A 25,205-nucleotide genomic window follows, 5' to 3' on the forward strand; every position below is an offset into this window, starting at 1 on the left:
ACACCTGAACAATGGAACATGCATTTAGTTGTAGCCCTCAAGCCGCCTCCACACTTATCGACAGGGCTCCTGTGACAGCTTGAAGAAAGGCAGAGCACATTGCATATGTAAAACAAGAGGGCTCTGTGCTCATTATGGGCTTCATCATTTAGCTGCCAACCCAAAACATTTCCCTTTTCCACTGTGTGGCTGCAATACCTTTTGTGTGATGGAAATTTGCCAATTCCAGATTCTTTTCTGGGTCATGGTCAAAGAGGTCACTGCTTGTGTGAAGTAGGATATTCCCCCAAGGTTTTTGCAGGGGGTCTGTAGAAGCTCTGGAGGGAAGGACCCTGGGCATGGTTCACCTCTGAGGACACAAACTGCAGTGTCATTGCCTGCCCTTCTTGAGAATCATCGGTGTAATCTGATTAAGGACATTTCTCAGATGAGTCGAGTGGCTTTTGTAAATTTAACCACCTTTCCTGATCATCAGGCTGGTTAAACACACAGCAGTGGTGCCTCTCTTCACTGCTGTGGCAAGGACAGCCGAGAGTAGTGACCTGACTTGGGACTGTCATTCCCACACCAGAAAACAGATTTTTGAAGTGGTGACAGTACCTGGGTTTGTATATTTAGATTGGAGGGTTTTTTTAGAGGAAGAGAGGAGGGATTTGACAGTCAAGATCATCAGCATAGTCTGACTGAAGTGTGAGTTCAGCAGTGGCTGAATATTCAGCCTGTAGGCTTAGAAGCCTCCCATAAAGGACATAACTTTATCTTGTCCTTGTGATTTTGTGCTTTGATTCGCCTAACTAATGATTTATTATAACCTGGAGGGTAATAAAAAATACTATGCTGAAGCTTTTATTGTTTCATTTTGGTTGGCATTAAATTTTGGTACCATCTTTTACTGGTGTTCCTAACTCTGACTCCCTGTGTAAGTTGAGATTAATAACCCACGAGTGAGGGCTCAGGAAGGCTGTGCATGTGTTCAGCACTGCTGCTGCTGCTCCAGCCCATTCCTCTGCTTAAGAGACCCATCTCAGTGGGCTCTGCTACATCCCATGTTGTATTTTCACAAGCTTTCTTGAGGAAAAGAAGAGGATAAACACGGAGAGGCTGTATTTATTTGCACCTCCCTGCCTGAAGACATTGCTGCTGGGATATCACAGCTCTGGGGGCTCCCAGAAGGGGATTCCAGGTGAGTTGTCATTGCCTCATCCAGATTTCCCAGGACAAAACCAGCTGGAATTTTGCAGTGGCAGACTGGACGGCTTTCCAGCCTGGATTCATGTGCTCCCTCTTGTGTCATTCCACACAGACACTTCACCTGTGAGGCTGGAAAATCATCCAGGCTGCAGCTGGGGACTTGCAAACTCAGTATTGCTAAATAACTTCATCATGCAGCTGTTTTTCCCACTCTCAGATGGATGAAGTTGTTCCTGCCCAGGTTCTCTCCCACATTGGGATGTTTTATTAAAAGTAACCCAGAAATGCCATGCAGAGGGGTTAGCAGTCCCCAGTTTCAAACTCCTGCTTTTACCCTGGTGCCTGAAGTGAGCATCCAACACAACTGCCAGATTTCAGGTCAAATCATGCCTGCAGATTGATCTTCCTTTTATATCCCATTTTAAAAACCTCCTCTTTCTGTAAATCAAAAAGCTAGAGTTGAATACACTAATGATTACCATTATAAACAAGTATTTTTAGTTATTTTTAGTGCAGCACCACAGGTCTCACTGTGGTGGACATGATAGGGCAGCACCACCACCACCAGTGCCTCCCCAAACTCACCAGAACCTGGAATTCCTTTTGTTTCAGGATTTCTGGTGGATTAAGTGTTTTGTACCTGCCTGTGCCTGTATGAAGAGGGAAGGTAAAAACTTTTGAGCTGTTCCTGCCAGGGAATTTTTGCCAGCTGTAAACTCCCAGCTTAGAGGGACATTGGGGCAGCTGATGTGACATTGACCCCGAGGTAGAAAACAGCTCTGTCTCAAGCACTGCCCTTATCTCCTCTCCTGTTAGCTGGTTATCTGGAGCCTACACCTTGCAACCTCAGGTGTATTGTCATCAATCATTTCCTATTTTCTTCTGCGTGCTGGTTCCTCTCTGCCCTTCCTTTGTTAATAACCCAGTTTGCCTATATCCTTAAAAATATCTGATTGTGATACCATTTATCCAAAGCGCCACGCATCCATCATGTGCTCATGAGCGAGATAAACAAGGTCTCCTGGGAAATATGCTGCCAGAAATATATAGGATAAATAACTATATCAAATGTATGTCAGTGTGCAAGAGGGGAAAATCCATTCATTAAAACCTGGGTGGAACTGCAGTGTTTTATTGTACCCTCTAAGCTTTTAGTTTAACTAAGAAACGTACATTTTTGCTGCTTATCTCATCTTGCACAACTCTCCTGCTGCCCACTTCAGCATGAGATATATTAGCTTCTTCCACTGCCATTGTAAATGTGTAATTGCTCATAATTTTTTTTTTTTTTTTCCTAGACCTTACAGGCAGCTTCTTCCTTTCTTCTGACTTCAGCTTGGCTGCTCCTGGGTTTCAGATGTGCATGTTTGAGCCCTGGGGTGGAGGAGAGGGGCACTACCCACCTGCCTTTGGTGTTTGAAGGAAGCCCTTGGGTTTGTGTCTCAGTGCCTTGGGCTGTGAGCTGAGTGATGAGAATGAACAACTGCAGGTAAAACATAGCTTTTCTGCTCTTTTTTCTATGTTTCATGATGGGATTTTGCATGCAGTTTCTTTAATCACTTGGAATTTTTTTTTGTGGTTCTTCTGTGATTTACCCTTCTAGAAACACCTCTAAAAGCTGAGGATGCAGGTTGTTTTCCTGCAGGCCCCATCTTTTTCCAGCCTCCAAGGCATCAGATCTTTCTGTTCATTAATTTCTCCCCTCTGGTCAAACAGAAGCACACTTGGTTTTCTGACTGAGGTGGCTTTGTACTCGTTTACTCGCTGGCATTCTCCTGAGCTTTCCTAAGAAGATGATGTAAAGGTAAGAATTGCTTGTGAGCCAAACTGATCCTTGGTGTCCTTGATAACTGGTCCTGTCTCATGTTTCCACATAACCTGGCCAAACAGCATTTATTGAATCACCTGTTGTGATCCTACATTTCACATTCCTTTGGGTGTCTAAGTCACACTGATCCGTGGGTGCTTCATGCTGCTGTATTTCCTGACACACAAGACATCAAATTCAACCCCTTGGGAGCAAATTCCTCTCTGGGTGAACAGCTCCTTCACCTGGAATAGCAAGGTTGGCCCAAAAGGCCACAGCTTTGCCCCCCAGCAAAGGGATTTTTCACAGAACAATCCATCTCAGGGTTTGAGACATGATGGTTTGTTGTTTTCAGCCCGCAGTTTCATTTACAAACAACAAAAAAAGTGGTGAAAGAATTGGCCTTTGGCAAACATGCCCACAAAAGAAAATATGGGGCCAGGTCTTCAGGTGCCATAAATCAGCTGCAGTGAAGGAGTAACACTGATTTACATCAGCTGAGTGTCAGCCTGTAAATCCCCACTGACACACAGTTGAAAAACAAGCATTCCCAAGCACCTGGGCAATTTCTTTCACTAAACCACGATTCCTTTCTACCCCCTCTCTCCATTCAAATGTCTGCAGAAGGGCTGCTTTGTGCTTTGAGGTTTTGGTGCTGTTGTTGTTCATAATGCCTGATTCCTTCTCAGGGCTTTTTTTCTCCCCCCCTTCTCCCCCTGCAATGAAAAGCTCAGTAAAATGAAGTGCCATTTGCCTTCCTTCCATCCCAGGTTTTTGTGGCAGTTCATTAAGAAGAGGGAGCTGCAGGCTCTGGCTGTGGTCTCTGGACACAGTTCAATACTGTGTGCATTCTTGTGCTGAGATTTACGTCCCACATTCAAAAAAGCCCCTTAAATCAAGCAGCCTGTTAGCATCTTCTCAGGCTCTGTGTGCCTGGGAGATAAAATGCCTGCGTGCTAATAGTCAATTCATCACTGATCTTACAGAGGAAAAGCTTTTGCTTGTGTGGGAACATCCTCTGCCCAGCCATTGCATTCCAGCCTCTCTATTTATTGCTTCATTTATTTATTTAAAATTCCTCATCAGCTTGGGCTTACATTTTGCAAGGATGCTTCACAGCATCTTTAGGCTGAGGCCTTCTCCAAGCAGAGCAGCATATGGCTTTGCTAAAATGCAGCCCTGGCCAATATGCTGGACTTACAAATCTGACAGTGCCAACTCACAAAAGTTTCCTGGTACATATGTCAATACCAACTGTATAGATCATGATCTTTTCCTCCTGTGTTTTTTCCCAAAGGAAAAGACAGAAACTCCCTGAGAGTCAAGCTCAGTTATGGAAACACAGTGAATTTATTCCATGACCTGCTGTAGCCCTGTGGTCACCCAGCAGCTCCACCTCCACTGGGTGGATTCTCTGCCATCTCCTGAGCTGCAGCAGCGATGCTGGGCACTGCTGGGGCTCCCATCACATCTGCTGGGGCAAAACCACCAGCTGTCCAGTGACCAATCTTAGCACTTTTTTGGGGAGATTTTGTTTTGGGGTTTTTTTTATATTTTAGTGTGGATTTTTAAGGAGTTGTCTCCCAATATTTTTCCCAGAAATCCTTGGAATTGTGGTCGATTTGGGTGTTTTCATGCAGATTTTAGGACTTTTATGCCATTTTTAGTATGGTTTTGGGGGGGGTTGGCCATTAAACGTGATTTTTCTCTAGATTTTTTTCCCGTTTTTTTCTTCAGAAATCCCTGGAATTTCACTGGGTTTTGGGACCATTTTTGGATTTTTAGCGCCGATTTTAGGATTTTTTTGGCCATTTTTAGTGCGATTTTAGGGCGGATTTTGAGCCATTTTAAGTCAGATTTCCCCCATATTTTTTTCCCAGCCTTTTTCAAGGTTTCCCACCCCCACCCAGGAATCTCTGGAATCTCGCCAGGTTTGGGGCCATTTTGGGATATTTTAGTGCAGATTTGGGGTGTTTCAGCACAGATTTTAGGGCTCCCAAGGCCGTTTTTAGCATGATTTTTGGGTTTTTTTGGCCATTTAGAGTCAGATTCTCCCCGGATTTTTTTTCCCAGTGTTTACCAGCTTATTCCCAGTTTCCCCCCACCAGGAATCCCTGGAATCTCACTGAGTTTTGGGAGCAGTTGTTCAGGTTTTACACAGTGAACGCATCGCCGGTCGATTATTTCTCCCAGGGGGTAATTCCATCGCTCTCCTGGAGTATTCACAGCCCAGGCCAGGTTCCAGCCAGCCCATCCCAGCAGCTGGGGCTTTCAGCAGGCTCTGCTCTGGAGGTTTTTCCCAGCACAGGGCTGCCCTCCGTGCTGTGGGGCAGGGTTGGAGCAGTGCCGGCTGCGCCGCGACGTCCCTGCCTGGCACGGGGACCAGCCCGACCAGCAGCTCCAGTGCCCATCCACCTCAGCATCTGGGGACATGGAGAAGAAAGGGAACAATAAGCAAAAGAAAGGATTTCAGGTCTGGCTGAAACTTCTCTGGGTATGGACTCCCTGCTCTATGCCCAGGCTAAGATCGAGGCACAGAGCGGATGAATCGGCATCACCCAAACACCAACATTTGTTTCTTATCCATCTCATCTGAAACTCTCTGCCTTGGTTTTCCTTTCCCAAAGCACAGCTCACAGCTCTCTCTGCAGCAGCTTCCTCACCTCTGACCAAGGCAGAGGGACAGCAGTCCCCTAACATTGTGGGGATGTTGTGAAAATCTCCTTTTGGAGACGGGTCATTCCAAAGCTTTTTCATTACAGTACAGACTGAGTTGTCAGGAGTGGTCGATACTATGGATTATGGCTGTACTCCTGAATGATGGGAATGCTTGATGGCTGTCATTTACTGTCGTTTTTTATTTACTCATCTGGCCTTCATGCCTGGCTTGGGCACTTTATTAATCCAGACAGCACAAATGGATGCGTGTGCTCTCAGTGCTGCCTGGGAAGCTGCGTTTTCCATCTGCTGGAACACTGTGCTTTTAAAAAAACAAAACATTCGTTTGGTCTTAAATGAGTTTTGGAGTTGAAAATTTGAAACTAAAAACTGCCCATGAGTTAGAGATGTGCCTGTCCCCATTGCTGCTAAAATCAAGGGGCAAAGGGCTGGCTGGTCCTGGGTATCCCAAGAAAATTCTTGAGATTTGGAGACAACTTAAAGGACCTGAGCTTTTTAAAGCAACCCACTTTGCAGTCACTGAAGCAAAGCTTTGGCATTCAGCCTCACTAACCATCTCCCCAGCTCTGCTCCAACTCCTTCTCTCATCACTGCTTTGATTTTCCACTGGTGAGACCCCAGTGATGAGCCCACGGTTGAAGGCCTGGAGCTCTGCCTGCTGGAAGATGGATTTCAGAGCTCTGCTCTGAAGATGGATTTTTCTGCCAGCTTCATGTGCTGAGATTTAGATTTTTTTTTTTTTTTTATCATCATGAATCAGGACAAAAATATCCAGTGAGAACTGCAACTTTTTTGGAAATGAAAGAGCCTGTTCCGACCTCAGTTTTTTTTACTACCCACTTAAATTTTTAGGGTAGTATAGAAAGTGACAAAGAAAACATAAATATAAGCCTGTCACTTTGGAAAAACATATTTTTTCACCCCAAAATAGACACTCTAGTCAAAATGCATCCTGGGAGGGGGTGGGAAATCTGGAAGTGTAGCAGTTCTTTACTAAAATGGCTTTTTTTGGTGGCACATTGTGTGAATAGTTGCTTCACCTGAGCCTTTCCCTTCCCTCCCCTCCTTGCCTGCTGAGGTTTGTGCTTTCCTCCTTAGAGCAACCATCCTTAGTGGGATGCCATGAGCCTTCCAGAGGATTTAATCCAGCATTTAAACACATCCTCATTTCCACTAGTCTATTTACAAAAATAAAAAATTAGAGAATGGTTTGGAAGGGAACATCTCATTCCAAGCCCTCTGCCATGGGCAGGGACACCTTCCACTGTCCCAGGCTGCTCCAAGCCCTGTCCAACCTGGCCTTGGACACTGCCTGGGATGGGGCAGCCTGTGCCAGGGTCTCACCACCTTCACAGGGAAGATTTTTATCATCATACTTAATCTAACTGTTGCCTGGAAAGGCTGACCTGGAATAGAGACTAGACAGAGCAAAAGGAATAAAATAGGAATTCATTGAAAGGATTCACCTTGGGCAGTGCAAGAGCCCAGCTGGGGCTACACCCAAATCAAATCCCAGATGGATCCTGATCACGAGTCTTTACACTTTTATAAGTTTTGGTTCATCTGCATCTTGGGGTCAATTGTCCAACCACAGCCCCAGGCTATGAAGTCTCAGCCCCCCTGCCTTGCCCCCTTTCCCTTTGCTGTTGTTTAAGATTTTTGGGTACCAGCTGTCCTTGATTCTCTAGTTGGAAGGGATTGTTTTGTCTAACTACCCTGTGAAGAGAACTTACTAACACCTAACATGAAGTTTCAGAGTTACACACTTAGCAGCAGAGATTCTGAAGAATATAAAAGCTAAAACCCAAGGCATCATAACCCTGCTCCTTTTCCAATTTAAAGCCATCCCCCTTTTCCTGAGCTGCTAATCTCAGTCTCCACAGGACTACTCAGCATAACCCAGCAACAAACCACAGAGGGGAAGGTGGGATCCATGTGTGGGTGCCAGGAGCTGTTGGTTTAGCCCCGTGGAAAAGGAAATCCATCCCTTTTGCTGCCTTTCCCCCAGCCTGGGCTCTCACCTGGGCGCTTGCCCTGCTCACAGGCAGGTCCCCTGTAGCCAGGGCGGCAGTGGCAGGAGCAGGTGTCACCCAGCAGGACGGGCTCCCCGTTGTTGTGGCACTGCCCACAGCGGCAGGGGCTGAATTCCAGCAGGAACTCATCCAGAGCCCTCTTCAGGTGCTGCCTCTTGCTCTCCATGTGGCCCAGGTTGCTCCTGCGCAGGATTTCGTGGATGGGCTGCAGCTGCAGGGGGATGGAGATGGATGGCATGGAAACAATTTCAAGCTGGGCATCAACTGGGATGCTGTGACATTGCTGGATAAATTCAGGACTCGGGAAGGACTCATTTGTCTTCCTCGACAGCTGCATGCACATCATGCAAATGTGTTGCTGCCCCAGTGAGGAACCAGCCTTCCAAAACCTTCCTCATCTTGGAGGTTTGTGTGGGATTGGCTTTTCTGGACATGCTTTGGAGTTTTAGTATGGATTCAAATGATAAATTAAAACACCCCAGTAGGCCTGGGTTTTTGACTGATTTCTTACTGCTGTCACAATCCCTGAGATCCTTGCATGCTTTTTGCCTTTTTGAAGAAAATGTTTTGGTAAGAGCTTTGGACAGAGGGTATCATCAAAATTTATTGCCATCCTATCACTTGCAGTGGCCAGATCATGAAATATCCAGTAACTGCTGAGAAAGAGGAATTTTGCCTATATATTTTCTGCCCTTTGATGTAGTGAAATAATACTGTCATCTACAGCTTTGGGAATGTAACTCACTCATCATATTTTCCAGCAGCAAAATACAGTTCTTATATACCAGTCAGCAAAAATACTCCAGTTTGGGCAGCAATTATAACTTGCCCAGCTGAATATTAATACTCAATGAGTATTAAAGCTAAAAGCTTGGGACTGAGGACACTTTTTTGCATTTATCTATTGATGTACCTGTGCAAACTCCCTGTCTAGACCAGGAATTTGTTCCAAAGGCCTGGGTGTCAGCTTGCTGTGCAAGGCACTGTGACAGTGATTCGTGGGGAGGATCAGGATCAGCTGGGCTTTGGGAAGAGCTCTTAGGCAAATTTGCACAAGCCTGTTTGACAAACTGAGGTGGCTGCAGATAAGAGCTGCTGAAGTGGCAGCTCTGGTTGCAGGGTGACTGCTCAGCTCTGGAGCAGCCAACAGAGAGGTCAGCACATGGTTTACTGGAAAAGTGAAAGAAATTTTGCCCAGAACTGATGGGAATTTGTGCAAAAAGGTGAATAACCTGCAGCTGGAACTGAAAGCACTTCTGTGTTATCAGATCTTTCTGCCACCAGGGGCTGCCCAGGAAGGCTTGCACAGTCCTTCATACCCTGCCAATAACACAAATAATTCCCAAACCCATTTTCCCTTCTCCCACTCCCTGTCAGAGCATTCAGACCTGCTTTCAAATGAAGACACGAGGAATAGAAATAGCAGCATGTCCCTGCCATGACAGAGATCATCTCTCCATTCCACAGCTTCTCCTGGAGCAGACTGGTCATATTGGCATCTTGGGGTACTTGTGGTCCTGCTGACCACAGCTGAGGAGTTGTGGCCACCCCCTCGTGCCTCTGCCAGCTCTACCCTGGATTATTTGTAGGGCTGCTCTTCTCTGTCCCTTTCCATCCCCTCTGCTTGCACCCATCTCCTCTCCTCCAGAAGCCCTATAAGATGTTTCAGTGATCTTCCCATTTTATGGGGCATGCAGTGAAACAAAAGGGAGACTGGAGCCTTGCTGATTTTTATGGCCACAGACCCTTCTATTTTGGAGTGTGGAGAAAGACAGGGCCCATCTGACAAAGTAGCCAGGAATTCCCTGCTCAGAGAGCTCCTGGAGAGGGGCTGTCTATGCAGAGCTTTTGCTGGGTAACAAAACATCTTCCCCAGCCCCCTGTGAGCCCCCTGCTTATACAGGAGGGAGAATACTAGGGATGAATACAGCTGCAATTCATTGTGAAGATGTTGGGGAACACATCAGAAACTTAACCTGTCACTAATCCAGCATTAAGCTCCTTGTCCATCTCCCTGTGGATGCAGTCAGTGGGAGATGTACTCCCCATTGTGAAATGAATAAGAGGTTACCAGATCAGTGGCCCATTACATTTAATCTTGTTCTGTGATGGGATCACAATAAAAATACGAAATGATCTGCTCGACTACACTTTCATTCCTTAGAGCTGCAGAGTTTCTTCAACTGCAGAAAAGCCTTACCTGGAAATCAATAACAGCAGGATTATATTTTAATGACCTGCCCCAGTGACGATACATTTTGCCATCCCAACTGTTCAGGAGCCCTCCACTGTAAGAGGTATCTCCCCCTCTAACCCGAGGAATAATATCTTCCACAACTGCACTGTGGCTGTCAGCATCTGCAAAGTTGAATTGCACAGGTATTATTCACTGCTGTTTCCACACAGGCCCCAGAAACTGCTGAAAGGAGGTGAGATCAGTCATGCAGGGGGCTATCAGGGAGCTGCCTGCTGGGATTGATGTCAGCTCTGTGCTCCCTGCTCGTGGGGTGAGCCCTGCCACCTTATCACAAGGTGACAAGTTGAGCATCCCAAATCCTCTAAGCTGGTAAGACCTGAAGAGCCTGCACTCCTCCAGCCTTGGTTTGTGCATAGGACACGGGCAACAGGTCACACTGTCTATAGCTCATGGTGGAATGTACAAATCTGGGGGTTCTACCCTCTTTGAGTACTTTTTAGAGTCGATTTTTGTTTTGTTTTTAGTTGTCATGCATGCCCAGTCTTTTACTGGTGAGGACTGCAGCCTCCCAGCCACCCCACAGCCTCTGTTCCTAATCCAGGTATTGCTACATTAATTCCTGCACTTTTAAGAGGGATCAATACTCCTGGAGATATGGACCCAAAGTTTCTGTGGCCCCACTTGTCTGGGGGATGGCACCAGGGCTCCCTTCCTCCCACCTTGGGTGACCCTACAAAAATCTCTGTGCTCAAGTGACCAAAACAAGTGACCCAAAGAGCCTCAACAGACCCCTGCCCTGCAGCTGTACCAGTTTTCAGGAATCCTTTTTTTTTGCAGTCAGAGTGTTTCAGATTTCCACTCAGATCCAGCGTCTCCTTGCTGACTGTAATGCCAAGGGACAGGCCAACACAGGCACTTATCTGCTCAGTGCTGATGTCTGCAAACCAGAAAGTAGACAGGTAAATTCAGTGATTAAGTTCATTTTCCTACTTCTTTTTCCATCATTGAAGAAAAGATTAGGTTATTTTCATGGCTTGTATTTCAAAGTCAAAAGCTATTCTGGGCAGGGGACAGTGGAAAACACCAATATTTTATTGGGGTATACTGGACCTATCATTAATAGGTGTAAAAATGGTTTCCTTAGAAAATATTAGAAGAAAGTAAAAATCTTAAGGTTTCAGGCACAAATGTCCCTGCTTGATCTATATATTTAACAACAAACCTTTGGTTTTTTTTTAAAGACTAACTCATAACTACAGTAAAGCCAGGAACAGCAGCTGAAATCAGGAGATCCTCACTAATTTTCCTTAATTCAGGATCCTGACCCAGCTGTTAATGGCTTAAGCAGCACCTTAAGGAGTAACTTAGAAAAGGTCTGTGTGCTGAGAGCTGCCAGAGCTTTCCTGCCTGCTGCTGCCAGCACCACCACGTACATCATGAAAATATGTAACTGGAGAGCCATGAAGAGACTGCAGAGGGGAGAAGGGAACTAATGAGGTGGTTTCACCAAGGTAAGCAATGTGCATATTTCATACAGCCTGGTTTTATGTAAGCACTTCAGTGTACTGCAAATATAAGGCTGTCCTCTGTAGTAGTTAAAAAGTCCATTGATTTCAGTAAATGCAGGTATTGTAAGTAATAGGTAACTTTTATATTGCTCTTTTTTTTTGTCAGAGGACCCTAAAGTGTTTTCCAAAGGAGCCTGGTGATCAATACCATGGTATTGAAAGGAGGCACAGAGGTCAGTGGGGTTTGTGTGTTGTGGTTTAATGGTCTGAAGTTTAAACTCCTGTCCAGGTCTCACCCTGGAGCATTGTCTGCTGAACAGCCTCAGCTCAGCACTGGAGAGCAGAGCCTTGCCTTGCTTGTGTTTAAAATATTGCTGAAACACTCATGGCTCTGGTTTTGTGGAATTATGGAATGGTTTGGATTAAAAGGGACCTTTAAGAGCCATCTGGTCCAGCCCCTCTCCCTCATGGGCAGGGACATCTTCAACTACACAAGTTTATTCAGATCCCATCCAACCTGGCCTTGAATGTGTCCAGGGATGGGGCATCCACCACCTCTCCAGGCAACTTGTGCCAGTGTTTTATCAGGGTAAAAAAACTTCTTCTTTAATCTACACTGACCCTCTTTTAGTGGAAAATCATCACCCCTTGTTGTATCACAACAGCCCCTGATTAAAACTTTCCAGGCAATTTGTGCCAGTGTTTTACCAACCCCACTGTAAAAAAATTCTACTTTAATCCACGTTGACCCTCTTTTAGTTGAAAACCATCACCCCTTGTCCTATCACAACAGCCCCTGATTAAAACCTGTCTCTCTGATCTTCCTTTTAAGTACTGGAAGGTTGCAATGAGATCTCTCTGGAGCCTTTTCTTGTCCAGGCTGAACAACCTAAATTCCCTCAGTCTTTTCACACAGGAGAGGCTCTCCACTCCACTCATCAGCTTTGTGGCCTCCTCTGGACTTGCCCCAGCAGTTCCAAGTCTTTCCTGTGCTGGGGACCCCAGAGCTGGATGCAGCACTGCAGGTGGGGTCTCACCAGAGGGGCAGAATCCCCTTCCTTCACCTTCACGTGCCCTTTTGGACCTCATGATGGACCTTCCCATGGGCCCAGAGCTTGTCCAGGTCACTCTGGGGTGTCACCTTCTGCAGACCCTACAGGAGATGCTCACTCCTGGATCCAAACCCTGCTTAGGCACTGGGCATCCTGAGAAAAGGGATGCAAGTCCTGGCTTCAAACTGGTGAGAGCTGAAACGTGCTCCAGACTGGAATGGGAACTGCATCCCCCTGCAAAACTGGGCCCTTGAGAAAGATTAAATGTGCAGCACTCAATTACTCGTACTAAACTGTTCAACAATTGTAAACACAGTGGGTAAAGTTCATTCACCCAAAGCAACATGAGTGATTGCTTATCTTGGTGCTGGAGTGCCATAAAATTAAACTTGAGGAACACCCTGATTAATTGATTTGCCATGGTTCCTGTTGAGTAATTATGTTCAGCAAGGGGCTGTCGATACCATTCACTATTGGCTGTGGCAAGATCAGGCCTTGATAAATGAAAAGTGGTTATCACTGCAAAAGGGTGGCCTCAGTAAATATTGGCACTTGAGGGGGGAGCCCTGATAGGTTGTTTTTTTGTGGTTTTTTTTTTTTTTTAATATGATATAATTTGTGATAGTTAAATGTGCTGGGGTGATAAGATTTACTGCTGCATTTTGAATTAATCAGAATATATGAAGACTCTTTCTAATTTACTCCACGCGTAATGTTCCTCCCATAAATGTTCTTGTAATGTGTGAGCACATTATACTGTTTTCTGCTAAATAATAGAACCATAACAATCTATTTTAAAAACAAGTAATGAAAAATATTGATGGCAGAGCAACGAGGGACCTCGTTCTGACATATGTATTTATTTCACTCATGACCACATCCATATAAGCCCTTGCAGCCTGAAAGCTGGGAATGGGTCTGGCAGCAGAACTGCAGCCCTAAGCTCTGCAGTGAGTTGTGGATATCTAAACAGAGAGGGTGATTTCATTTTCAAAACTCAGGTTTCCTAAATGCTCTGTGCTGAGCCAGATGCTCAGTGACCACCTAAGCTGTGTCTCATTTCGGGAGGACTCAGCCAAGGGATCCTTTTCCTGAGTTTGTGCTTTAGTCACTGGTCTATAAAAAAATGAATATTCTCTGTTTCAGAGCATTTAGCAAACAGCCTGGTGGGCTCTCAGGATGCAGTGGTTGATGTAAAGCAGTGCCATGCTCAGCCCTGTGGGGACTCAGTGATGCATCTGCAGAGCTTCAGACTCATCTTAGGAAGCTCTAATTCTAAGACTTGAGCACTTATATCCTGATCCTAACCATTCCTCAGGGAAGGAGGATAATCCTCTTGCAAACACAGCCTCCAAGCATGGCTGTGATCAACATTAGAGAAATCTGGGTTTTTTTAGTAAATGCTTCCAGACAGTGGCATATCAGACACTGCAGGTGGCTCCTTCAGGGTCAGTGGTGTGTGACACAGAGCACTGCTGGCTTGGTAAGGGTGGACTTGCTGGCAGAGCCTGGATTAGATGAAAATTACAGAATGCTGCTACATTAAAATGAAAATTACATCTCTACTGGGGCACATTTTTGTCTTTTGCTGGACTTCAGCATCCTTCTTTCCTTAGATAAGCATCTCGTAGCAGTAAATCTCCTTACATACACAGCAAGCACAAGATAAAGCAAAATAATAGCCTCCCTCCACATGCTCTTGATTAATTCTTCCTCTGAAATTGGCAGTCTGCTTCCTGAAGACTTGCTTGCCAAGACCTTGTTCACTTCTATATCACTCACCCTTCAAAGTGAAGAAGTAATTTGAAGAGGCATCATGTTTTCAAACATTAGAGGTTCAGGAACTTGATGAAAACTCTCACAATCAGTAATTTCTTGTGGAAAATTTGGCATGGTTAATGTGCAATATGGAGTGCATAGTTATCCTAATGCTGATGAGACCAAACCATTTCAGACCACAGGCAGAACCATGAAAATTATTGAAATTACTGAAATTACAGCAATTTGCACCTGTTGTCCAAGATCACAATTTCCTTCTGCATCACTGTCTGGCCTGGAGCACCAAGGCAGTGGCACCCTCAGACAGCAGAGTGATGGCCCTTAGGGGAAATGGGATCTATTGCATTGCTGACACCTTTACAAAAGCTGACAACCTGGTTATTGAGCTAAAATCCCACATTATTGTTCTGCATCCCATGTTTTTGATTAGGAAAAATGTTACACTTTTGACTTGCTAGCAATGGCAATTCTCACACTCACAGCATCTGCAGTGGGTGTTTTATCTAACTGAGATTTAGAGGTAGGGCTCCCCAGCCTCATACACTCCAATTTGTTGAGAACTGCAGCTAACAGGGGTCTGTTAGTCTCCAGATGTGACACTAAGCAGAGTAAAGTGGCAGAGATATTGCCAAGTGCAGTGTGATATTTCTATTTACAGAAAACTGCAGCTCTTGCTACAAACGGGCTGAAATGTGAGAGGGCTGAGCTCTGGGTGGATTTGCAGCCTTCAAGCATTCATGGTGAACAAAGATGACAAGAAATAGCAGAAGATTAGCAAGTGACACTGAAAAAAATGGAGAAAATTATGCTCAGGTTCCTTCCTCAATGACCAATCCCTCACCCAGGTATTTCTGAAATCAGAGCAGGAAGCACATTTGGTGACACTCAAGCCAACCCCAAGCCATGTGGCCAGTAGTGCCACCAGGTTGGAAATGCCAGGTTTAAAGCATAAAGCTGAGAACGGAGAATACATTTTGATTTTTCTGACCTTTCTTTCTCATTTCCTCCTTATTGATGACGAGGATGTACTCAAAGACACCCCCCATGGTGCCAGATGTCATGAAGTGGGTGCCATAGTCGTTGATGAATTTGGCATACATGCCATAGTTGTAGGTGTCTGGGAGGTCCTGCAGGGAGAGCAGCACATCTTCATCCAAAACAATGTTGTCCCTTCTCATCTTGAAGCGGGCTGTCTGCACCTTGGTCACAGCCCTCATGAATCCAACATGCTGCAGGTAAAGAAAAGAGAGAAAAGAAGAGCTGCAGTCAACACTAATTGAAAACAAGTGAATTTCTAGGCTTTAGGCTCGCAGGGGAAAGCCTGAGTCTCTGACTGTCAGTGTGTGTATGAAAACAAGCCCGATTTTAAATGAAATAATGGTGGTTCTTTTTTAAAAGCCTCTTTCTGATGTGCTGTGGAGGTGGAGGGCCTTGGGGGGTTGGATACTTCAGGGGTTTTATTGATGTGTGAATATGATCAGAGTTGGGCTCCACATGATTCCTCTCCATTCTCCGTTTCTGCAATTTCTTTTTCTGGTTTCCTTTACTGTTTATTCCCTTTTTGCTTTTTTTACAAACTCAGTGAGTGACAAAGCACAAGGGTCAAGCCCAGCCCAGAAGAGGGGAGATTTCCTGGCCAGGAAGGTGCTGATGGAGGGAGAATTTCCTGGATATACCACCAGCTCCAAGGCTCCACCTCTGTATTTGCCGTTGCTTTGGGCAAGTCTCTGCTGCAACATGAGCAGCCCTGTAAATGATTCCTCCAATAACTGATCATCATTTAGCTGCAAACATCATGTGAGTCTGGACAAGGGCACAGTAAATACTATAATGGTGCTCATTTCAAACAGCTTTTAAGGGCATTTTAACTCAGAACACCATCGAAGTAATTCTTCTTTATTGTTTTCTGTCAGCAGCCTGGAGAGTAGTGGAGATGGGGCACGGTAAATGTGGGAAATACCAGCACTCATGTTATTAGATTGGAAAGAGGTCATCACAGCCAGTCCATGATGTAAACCCTCTGTGAGAAGTACACCCTATTATCAGGTACTATTTTTTCAGTGTGGTATTTTAACCTCCTGTAAAAAGTAGCCTATTTCCCCGTCAGGAGGCAGCTCGTATTAATTTGAGCAAGATATATTTGCTAGCAGAGATCATTCCTTGAGGATAATTGTTTTGATCAGCATCTTGGTATTCCCTCCTCCCTCATCGTCACTTTTAAGCATTTTTTTATTTATGTGCTTAATGTAGCCATGAAACAGGATGGGGTGAGATGACATGTGCCGTGGCACTCTGTAATTCAATTTTATTCCCACTCCCTGTTTGCTAAGACATACCAAGAACAGCAAACAGGATTACTAACGATCATACACTTGCAATTACATGAACAAATTAAGGTACAATTACCCTGTGTTAAAAAATGCAATTGAGAGAATAAACTGACATAAGTTACAGCCAGACCATGCGATGCACAGATGATGTGACTGGAGCAGATGCATCACTGATTTGCTTGGGTTTGTTGTTTTTTTTTTTTTTACCTTTGCATCGTATTGTGTGAAATTCCTCAGGGATCCTTTGCCACCTGATAAAGTGAGGCCCAGGTTTAACATGACATCTCCACCTCCAGGCCCAATTCCAACGGTGAAGCCCGTTGTTTTGGATTTATCACTTTTAAGGGCATCAAGCAGGTCCTTTGAATCGTCATAAAACTCAAAAGCAAATCCAGAATCAGCATGAGCCTAAAATGAAAGGAGCAGACATTAATTTTTCAGGTGCTTCCCTTCCCTTTTAATCTCTATTTCTTGAAGGAATACCTCTCTTAAAGCCTGTGATACTCCCAACAGCACCAGCACTGACTTCAGTGAATGTAGAATAAGGAATTAAGTCCTGTGCCATTTCATTTGGAAATATGTGAGAAATGTGGATAAAGCCAAGCATTTTGCTTCATCCATCTCCAAGCAGGGGAGAGGTTTGTGTTTAGCTACTCAAAAACAGAGCTGGTAATGGTACCTATTAAGACAGCCTGACACTTCCCATAGTAAAACCCTCATTCCAGTTCTTTACAGCTCTGCCAAATCCTAACGATTTGGACTGATTTTTTTTTCTCCAGCCTGCTTCTGGATGAATTTATTTAGGAAAAGAAAAATTCAACAGCTATTTACAATGGCAAGGCTAGAAAACAAACATTGTTTTGCCTGTGTTTTAGAGAAGTGACCTTTTCCTTGACAGCTCTACTTTGCTGGCACGTGGAATCGAGCAGCTCTGTTGAGTTGGGGCTGTGCCATTTGCCAGCTCTGTAAAAAGCCAGCCCCAATGCTTAAACTGGGAACTAAGAGATTCTGCCTGATGGGAGAAAGCTACTCCCAGCATTGAGTAATATTTCCCAGGAATAAGGTGTTTTCACTCATTCATGTCAAAAAACATGATAAATGTTGAACCCTGGGGCCAGTGCACCCACTTATATTGTGGGAAACCCAAACTGAATCCTTGCTCTTCTTGGATCAGTGTCCAACATCAGATGTGGCCTCATGGACTGTGGGTGTTGTCATCCACAGTGATGGGTTTTAGGATCCCTGTCTCACTCAGAATTCAGATTTGTGCCCCTTGCAGCCATGCCACAGACTTAAAATGCTTCCAGAGACTGAACCAGCAGCATTGTTACCGTATTACACATGGCCAGCTCCATCCCTAGAGAGGCAGAAAGCTCTGCAGCTCACTAATAGCAGAATTTAGAGAAAACTCCTTTCTCTTGGCCCTGCCTGGGCCAGAGGAAGCAGTGGGCATTCCTGACTGATAAAGCACATGAGTTCCTTGACGTGCCATGAACCAGCATTTACACCGTCGAGTGCCTGCTGAGGTACCTTAAAGGCAACCTACAAGCAGAATGTGCCTGATACCTTGGTGGTAAATTTAGCTTTTTTGCTGGGAAACTGCAGCTAAATTTGGCCTCCTGGGGCACTCACCAGGAACTGGTACACGTGGAAGTTGTAGGGCTTGCGGAAATGCTTCTCGTCGTCGCCGTAGTGCAGGCGCTCGCAGGCGGCGTCGTACTGCAGCTCCCTCCACTCCCCATTGTACACATACTCACAGAGCCCCCCAAAAAACCCAGGGTCGTAAATGTTCTGTCTCCCTTCCTCTGTCAGGATGTTGTATCTTGGAGAGAAGAAGCGTCCAGGAAATTACTGAGGTTATCCACAGGTCTGGTTTTATTTCCTCAGTCTCGGTCACAGGTTCTCCTGACTCTACAGGTTATCTGTGCTCAGGTCTTCTGGGGAACTGGAATAGAACTTAAAGCTGGATTGGGTTTATCTCATTGTTGTCTCCTTCCCAAAGCTACCAGGAGACAAACAGCCATTTTATTTCTAAGGCATTAGTTTGGACTCACATGCAAGAAATGGAAGAAATCAGTGAAGTTGCCCAGCCCCTCCCAGCAAGTACAGCTATGAAAGTCCCAAAGTCCTGGAATTCCTCCAGGTTCCTCTTGAGCCTAATGCATCTCATTGTCACAAAGTGCTTCCTGGCATACTCTGCAATTATTTTCTATCTTAATTTCATCTCTTTCTTTTTAATAATGGTCCCGTTTCTCAGGGTAGTTAACACCCTCCCTAGACATGCAGGCTGTGCTTTGCCAAGTCTGTCACTTATTATTTCCTTATTCCTCCTTCTTCCTGCTCTCCAGCCCTCACAGCTGCTGCCCTCTGAAATCTCTCCTATTAGTTAGTATTCCATGTAATTCCATGGCCCAAAGTGAAAGCGTTATTCAAACGAGACAGCAGCACTGCTCTTCTCAACAGGAAACCATCTTTAGGACTAAGACAGCAAATGCCTTTGCTTTTGTGTGTTCTGCAGGAGAAACACCTCAGAGAGCAGAATTAGGGTTCTCAGTGAAACTTAATGCATGTCTTGTAAAACTTTTGATGGACCCTCCCAGTCTCTGGCCCAGAGAGACATTTATCTCATGGACTCCAGAGAGTGTTGGATTGAGCTGATGGGGAAATTACACAGTGGCTGGCTCCATGTTCATAAAATCCTAGAAGGGTTTGGGCTGGGAGGGACCTTAAAGGTCATCTCATTCCAATCCCTCTGCCACTGGCAGGGCCCTGTTCTCCAAGGGAAACTGAGCAGTAGCTTGGTTAAAATACAAGGTTTTCAACAAGAGTGTCACAGTCACAATTTCCCTTTCACTTTCGTTTTATTCTGGATTTCTCTTTTGCCTGCATTACCTAATCAAAATTTGAGACTGAACAGGGAAACACTTTTTTTGGGTAGGAGTATTTACAGATACTCCTGTGGAGTTCAGGCTCTCTGCCTTGAATCTGTGCTCTGAAGTCCTAAATCCTGGAGTTAAATCTCCTGAGGAATGAATGCCAGCAGGGTGCTGCATCTCCAAAGTCTGCTGTTTGCTTTAGTCTATTACTTTTAACAACTGGAGAAAGCTGTGAGATAACTGGGATCTATTTTTTCAGGAGTATAAAAAGGGCATCACAAGCACTGTGGTCAGGCAATAGATTTGACACAGAATTTGAAATAAAAGCTGGAATGAACCCTCATTTCTACCCATGGTCACATGGGACAGCACCTCCCCTCTGGGTTTTGCACAGCCTCTTATCAATTCATGGATCACCACTGTTACTAAGGAAGAGCAATATAAGAAACATAATCCTGTTTTGATTGCGAGAGGAGCAGCTATTGATTAATTACTCACCCTTGGACTGCTTTTTCCACCCCTGGGATTGGGAACAGATGTTGACAAGGGTTTTCACTGTCTTCATCCTCACAGTTATCCTCATCAGAGCCATCTCTGCAGTCTCTGTCCCCGTTGCACACGAGATGCCGTTTAATGCAGCGCCCTAAAGTGCACAGATGCAGGCGGTGCCTTATCCGCCCTCCAGAAAGCCTGGCTGGCAGCTTGCACTCATTGTGCTGGTTTTCACCCACATCTCAGGGCCACAGGAAGTCATTCTGGCTGTTAAACACGCCGTTATTCCATGAGGAATTTGATTTTCCAAGCTTCTGGGACCTGAACACAGCACAGAGTCCAAGCTGGCCACTCCCATGGGCTTTTAGCGGGTGGCAATCAAAGAGAGGTCACCTCGCTGTCCTGACTTTATTTTATAAAATCTCACCCTTGGAAAGTTGCTACAGGAATAGGTTCACCCCTTGGCTTAAGGAAGTCAACTCCATCTTATTAAAATGCAAGTTTTCCTCTTCCCATTGCAGGAGGCATTTGGGGAGTTTAATGCAATAATTAAGTGCAAGTATGGATATTTGCAGGGCAGGCAATGTGGAAGGGCTTTTGCTTCTGGGAGCGTGGAGAAAGCCTTGAGGAGGGAACTGGCACTGCTTAATTTACCCCAGTGGAGTGATGATAACCTGCTCCAGCTGATGAGCTGGTCACAGAGCTGACCTCTGGCTCCAAATTTCGACAGAATTTTCATTAAATGCTCAGGGAGGAAGTTTGAGCCATTTGTGTAGAAACAAAAAAAATCTGTCAAGGCTAGTCAAAGTTTCAGAGAACAGCCATTTTATATCCTAATCCTCAGAGCTGGAGGTGGCTAAAAATAACTAAATCACCCCAACAGATTGCTGGTTGGATTGATGATTGAACTCTGTCTCTAGCAGGGGAGAAGCAGAGCGTTGTGGGAGCGTTGTGTGAGTGCACAGCAGTTGGAGCAGAATATTCCTACTCTCTTTGTTCTACTGAAAAATTCACATTCTCCATATCACACAGCCGTCTTTCCCACCCAAATCTGAGTGTAACATGGATGGATTTCTGTAAAAGTGTGGGGGGGGGAAATTTCCACCTTTCTCTTGTACTGGTTCACCCTCCTGCTGCCTGGGGCAGGGGACTGATACCCGCAGGGCCAAAACCTCTGTGGCAGGGCTTTGTGCCTGGCTCACTCACCTGTTCCCTCGCACTGGAAGTCCTCTCCACACCCTGCTGGCCCTGTGCACGTTGTCCCAGCTTGGCAGGCTTGCTCATCCCAGAGGTGTCCTGAGCAGCGTCGCCCTCCGAACGCTGCTGGCTGCAGCAGCCGCCGGTACCTGTGCTGCACAGAGACACAGCCAGGTGTGTCCCCCTCCCAGGCATCCCCTCCGCAGGCCATACAGCCATCAAAACTACCATTTCAATAGGCATTCTTGTTTTTATGTGTGTGTGTGTGGCTTGAAGACTTCGTGCATGATAAAGGCAGGAGAGTTGGGAGCTCAGATTTGCCTGGAGTTCGTACGTGTGGACTTAGAGGGGGCAGGAAGGGCTGCTTTAAAAATATCTCTGTTTTATACCTTGGAAAAATATGGCATTTTTCCAGCTGCATATGCTTTGTCCTGCAATGCACCAGGCTCAGATGGACACAGACACTAATTACAACACTGATCCTGCAACATTTCTGATGGATTATTAATGAGAATTGCTGCTCTTTAAACTCGGAAAGGAGGAAAAAAAAAAGAAAGGGAGAAAAGCCATATTATTTACTGATAATATACTGTCTATAAGCACAGGAACAAAAAAGGCAGGGATAAGATAAACTCAGTAGAAAGCAGAATTATGTCAGGTATTTGAAAATAAATTCTCAAACTATGAAGACATATGTGAAATGATATAAAAATATGAGAACAGCAGCTGATGCATGAAGGCTGCTTCTAATTTCTTTTCACTTGCATTAAGAATCAGGGGACACTTAATTAAATCTGAGACAGAAAAGGAAGAAAGTCTTGGGCAAGTATTCTGGCCTGATTCTTCTACCATTTGCCTTGATTTTGCTTTTCTTGTTCTGCTGCCTCGAATGAATTTATTCCCCGTTTACACCAGGGTAAATAAGAGCCTCTCTAGCAGAGGAGCATTTCCATCATATTTGGATGAGTTTACTGGATGCTTCAGAATGATGAATATGTATAATATATATAATTAATGTGTGTACATCCTCATCACAGACACATCTGAAGATAAATGAATACATTACAGTGGATCCTTACTTTTTTCTCTTGGCAAGGGAAGCAATCAGTCCATCCTGACCACTGGCTCAGCTGACAGTCAACAGGAGCTGGAGAATTAACATCTCTGCTGCTTCTTCTAGGGAGGGGAAGAAAGAGTGATCTGAGGTCTTTGAAGCTGTGTTTTGGGAGGGGTTAAAGGCTGGAAGGGGGAAAATGATCTCTGTGTGTGTGTTTTTCCACCAGGAAGCTGGTTTGTAGGAAATGGGAAACATCCCAAGATGTCCCATCCAGGTGTTCACCATCAGAATTGAGCAGGGCCTGCAGGTGCAGTACCTGGGGATTTTGTCTTGGGATTCCTGCTCTCCCTAGACATCTTTGTCTTTTCCAGTAGGTAGATTGCAATTAAACATGTATATATATATATATATATATATGACTAAACCATCCTGAGTAAACAGAAGGAATGTCGTGAAGAGACAGGTTTTAAAGAAAAGCTGATTTTTTGCCTTTCTTTTCAGAAGCACATCACAGTTTCCAGGAGCAGGGATGTTTATCACTGCTGAGCCTGTTTTGATGTCACTTTCTTTACACCAGTGAGAACTCCTGGCTTCAGTGTGAAATCGGATCCTGGTTTCCATGGGCTTTGTGGAGGGGTGGGAATGGCTGCACCAACAGTGCTGACAGAACAAGGTTCACAGGACCTTGGCTATGAATTTGTTGGTTGAGTATTTCTAAAGCAAAATACACAAATTCTGAGAAGAAGAAAATTACTGAAGGAATATTATAAGGGAGAAAAGGGCAAAGGCATGTTGTTGTAGTGGCTCTTGGATCAGACTCTCTGCACATCATTACACAACAAAATACTTCTGCTGCCTCCCAGCCCAGTCATTACAATCTCTAGTTCTGTCTCTTCTCCTAAAACCTTCATTTGTTTGAGCCATTTCTTTGTCTTGAGGAGCAATCTGTGACATGCAAATACAACCCTGCGTTTGCCACAGCCTTCGAAGCATTTCGAGGGTTTATTCTGAGTCAGAACATTATTATTTTTATTATTATTTTGGCGATTAACTAATGAGCAGTCTGTTTTACTTACAAGACTGCAGTCCAAAGAGAAATATTGATAATTAGCAGAGGTATGTAGCTCATGGGGGATTCATCATAGGCTGGGGAAGGGAGATTTACTAAAAGAAAGGCACAGCAGCTGAGGAAGGGAACCTGTGGTGCAGATCTGTGTGTGAGATGAAAACCCAGGAGCCTGCAGGTGAACCCAGAGCTGGAGGACATGCAGGTATTGATGCCTTTTTGCTCTGACAGGAGGATTTGTGGGCTGCATCCTTCAGCACTTTGCAAAGTGCTTAATTGGCTCACCTTCGATTGGATTTTACATTTACCTCTTCATTATTCTGCCTTGTTTGATAAGTTCATCAAACATCAAAAATCTCGTCTTTGTTCATTTTCAAAAGGGATTATCAGAATAAGCCTTCATAATTAAGTGTATCACTACCACAGTTTTTTTTTCCTTTCCATCTTCTCCTTGTCTCCATGTTCCAATTATCACTGATACCTTTTTTGATCCTCCTAAATCATATTTGCCTTTACAACAAGCTTGAAATTAATAGCTGTAGAAAAAAAAAAATCCACTCGTTTCCTATCATGACACTATAGCTTTAGAAAAAATGTAACTTGTTTATTCCTTTCCTTCAAAGCCCTAGTGACACTTGTTTAAGTTAATAATATCGTTCATGGGAGAAAAAAAGTGAGGTATGAGGATCTGGCTTGGACTGAAAACTGGGTTATTCACATGCACTTGTTAGCTTCGTGTTGTCGAGTGTAAAATAATTATAATGCAAAAGAATATGAAAAATATTAACTCATAAATCATCCAGAATCTAGAATTCATTTCAAGTGCCCAAACCCAGCCTGGTAATTTTGGTAAGGAAGTTTAAGAAGGCTTAATAGTCACCTGTAAAAGGAAAACTGTTGTGCAAACATTCCTTTAAGCAGGAATTACAATGCTTGGCTTGGGCTTTGGACAGCTGCCAATTTTTAATTTTTTTTTTTTTTTTCCCTGGTAGCTTTGTGCACATGCCTCAAGTCAGGATAAAACTTGACGTGCTGATGGCCGTGCTGGTAATTCCTGTCTGGAAATCTGGGGAAGGGAGCAGACTTACCTGTGGGAAGGCAACACCTGGAGCTCCCTGCACGCCGTGGCCAGGGCTGGTGTTGGAGCCAGGGGGAACACAGACAGGATCAGGGCACAGAGCTGAGCCAGGCTCCACCACATTGCTCTGCCATATGTAAATGTTTGCTGCAGACCAGCTGCAAAGCAAAGCTTTTAAGTTTTCAGGAGTGCTGGAAGGAGCACGGAGCCCACCAGGCTCCGAAATGCTGCAGTAAATCATTGACAGCAGCACAGATCGAATCACAAAGAATCAGGACACATCCCAGAGGCCTTTGCCCTTTTGGAAACAAATTCCTGGTTTTCTGGCAAGGAAATATATTAAACTGTGCAACTGTTTCCACATTAAAGTCAATCAAGTCCTATTGAAGCAGGATGTTTCTTATCCAGCCTGCACCCTCCTTTTAATTTGAAGGAGGAGAAAACTGGTGTTATTTCCCACAGTGACTTCACTGTAATTTTGATGTGTCTGGTTGCTGACCAGGGAAAAGCTTCCCAGTACAGCAAATTGAAGATTAGCACAAAATTGTGTTATGAGGAATGTGTACATGAAGGAAATGTCAGTTCAGCTTCCTCCCCTTGCCAGCCCCACGAGGCTGTTTCCCACCTCTGAAGCTGATGTGAGTTATCACCTGGCTTTTGGATGGCCCTACACAGCCACTGCAACGTGAAAATCGAATTCCTTCTTTTCTGAAGTGATTTGGGGGAAGGAAGACCTCCCCTACCTCTGAAATTGTTGTGGCCATACCTTGTGCAAACCCATCTGCTCGTGGTGGCTCTAATGCTTTTAGCTGGGTGGCATGAACACCACAGGTTATTTATTTTTAAGGTAATAGTCACAGGAT

General features: G+C 44.8%; 1 protein-coding gene across 1 annotated transcript; it reads right to left on the reverse strand.

Moving 5' to 3' along the window:
• Nucleotides 1-4,329: 4,329 nt before the first annotated feature.
• C8A (complement C8 alpha chain) lies at nt 4,330-24,633 on the reverse strand. The gene is made up of 11 exons (XM_014870573.2): nt 24,353-24,633; nt 22,221-22,317; nt 21,151-21,295; nt 19,951-20,095; nt 18,209-18,398; nt 16,784-16,984; nt 15,235-15,475; nt 10,716-10,844; nt 9,911-10,068; nt 7,699-7,921; nt 4,330-5,421 (listed from the first exon to the last, which is right to left on the reverse strand). Exons 1-11 carry the CDS (start codon nt 24,463-24,465, stop codon nt 5,270-5,272), a joined length of 1,794 nt encoding a protein of 597 aa, XP_014726059.2. The 5' UTR covers nt 24,466-24,633; the 3' UTR covers nt 4,330-5,269.
• Nucleotides 24,634-25,205: the final 572 nt, after the last annotated feature.

The sequence above is a fragment of the Sturnus vulgaris genome, chromosome 9, assembly GCF_052056855.1.
Source record: "Sturnus vulgaris isolate bStuVul1 chromosome 9, bStuVul1.hap1, whole genome shotgun sequence".
Classification (NCBI taxonomy): domain Eukaryota; kingdom Metazoa; phylum Chordata; class Aves; order Passeriformes; family Sturnidae; genus Sturnus; species Sturnus vulgaris.

Coding starts and splice junctions, on each gene's coding strand:
- C8A (XM_014870573.2), bottom strand. CDS start 24,465: ATGTGGTGGAGCCTGGCTCAGCTCTGTGCCCTGATCCTGTCTGTGTTC. Junction 22,318..24,352: donor CAGGTGTTGCCTTCCCACAG/GTAAGTCTGCTC, acceptor TCCCCTCCCTAG/AAGAAGCAGCAGAGATGTTA. Junction 15,476..16,783: donor TCACACAATACGATGCAAAG/GTAAAAAAAAAA, acceptor CTTTACCTGCAG/CATGTTGGATTCATGAGGGC.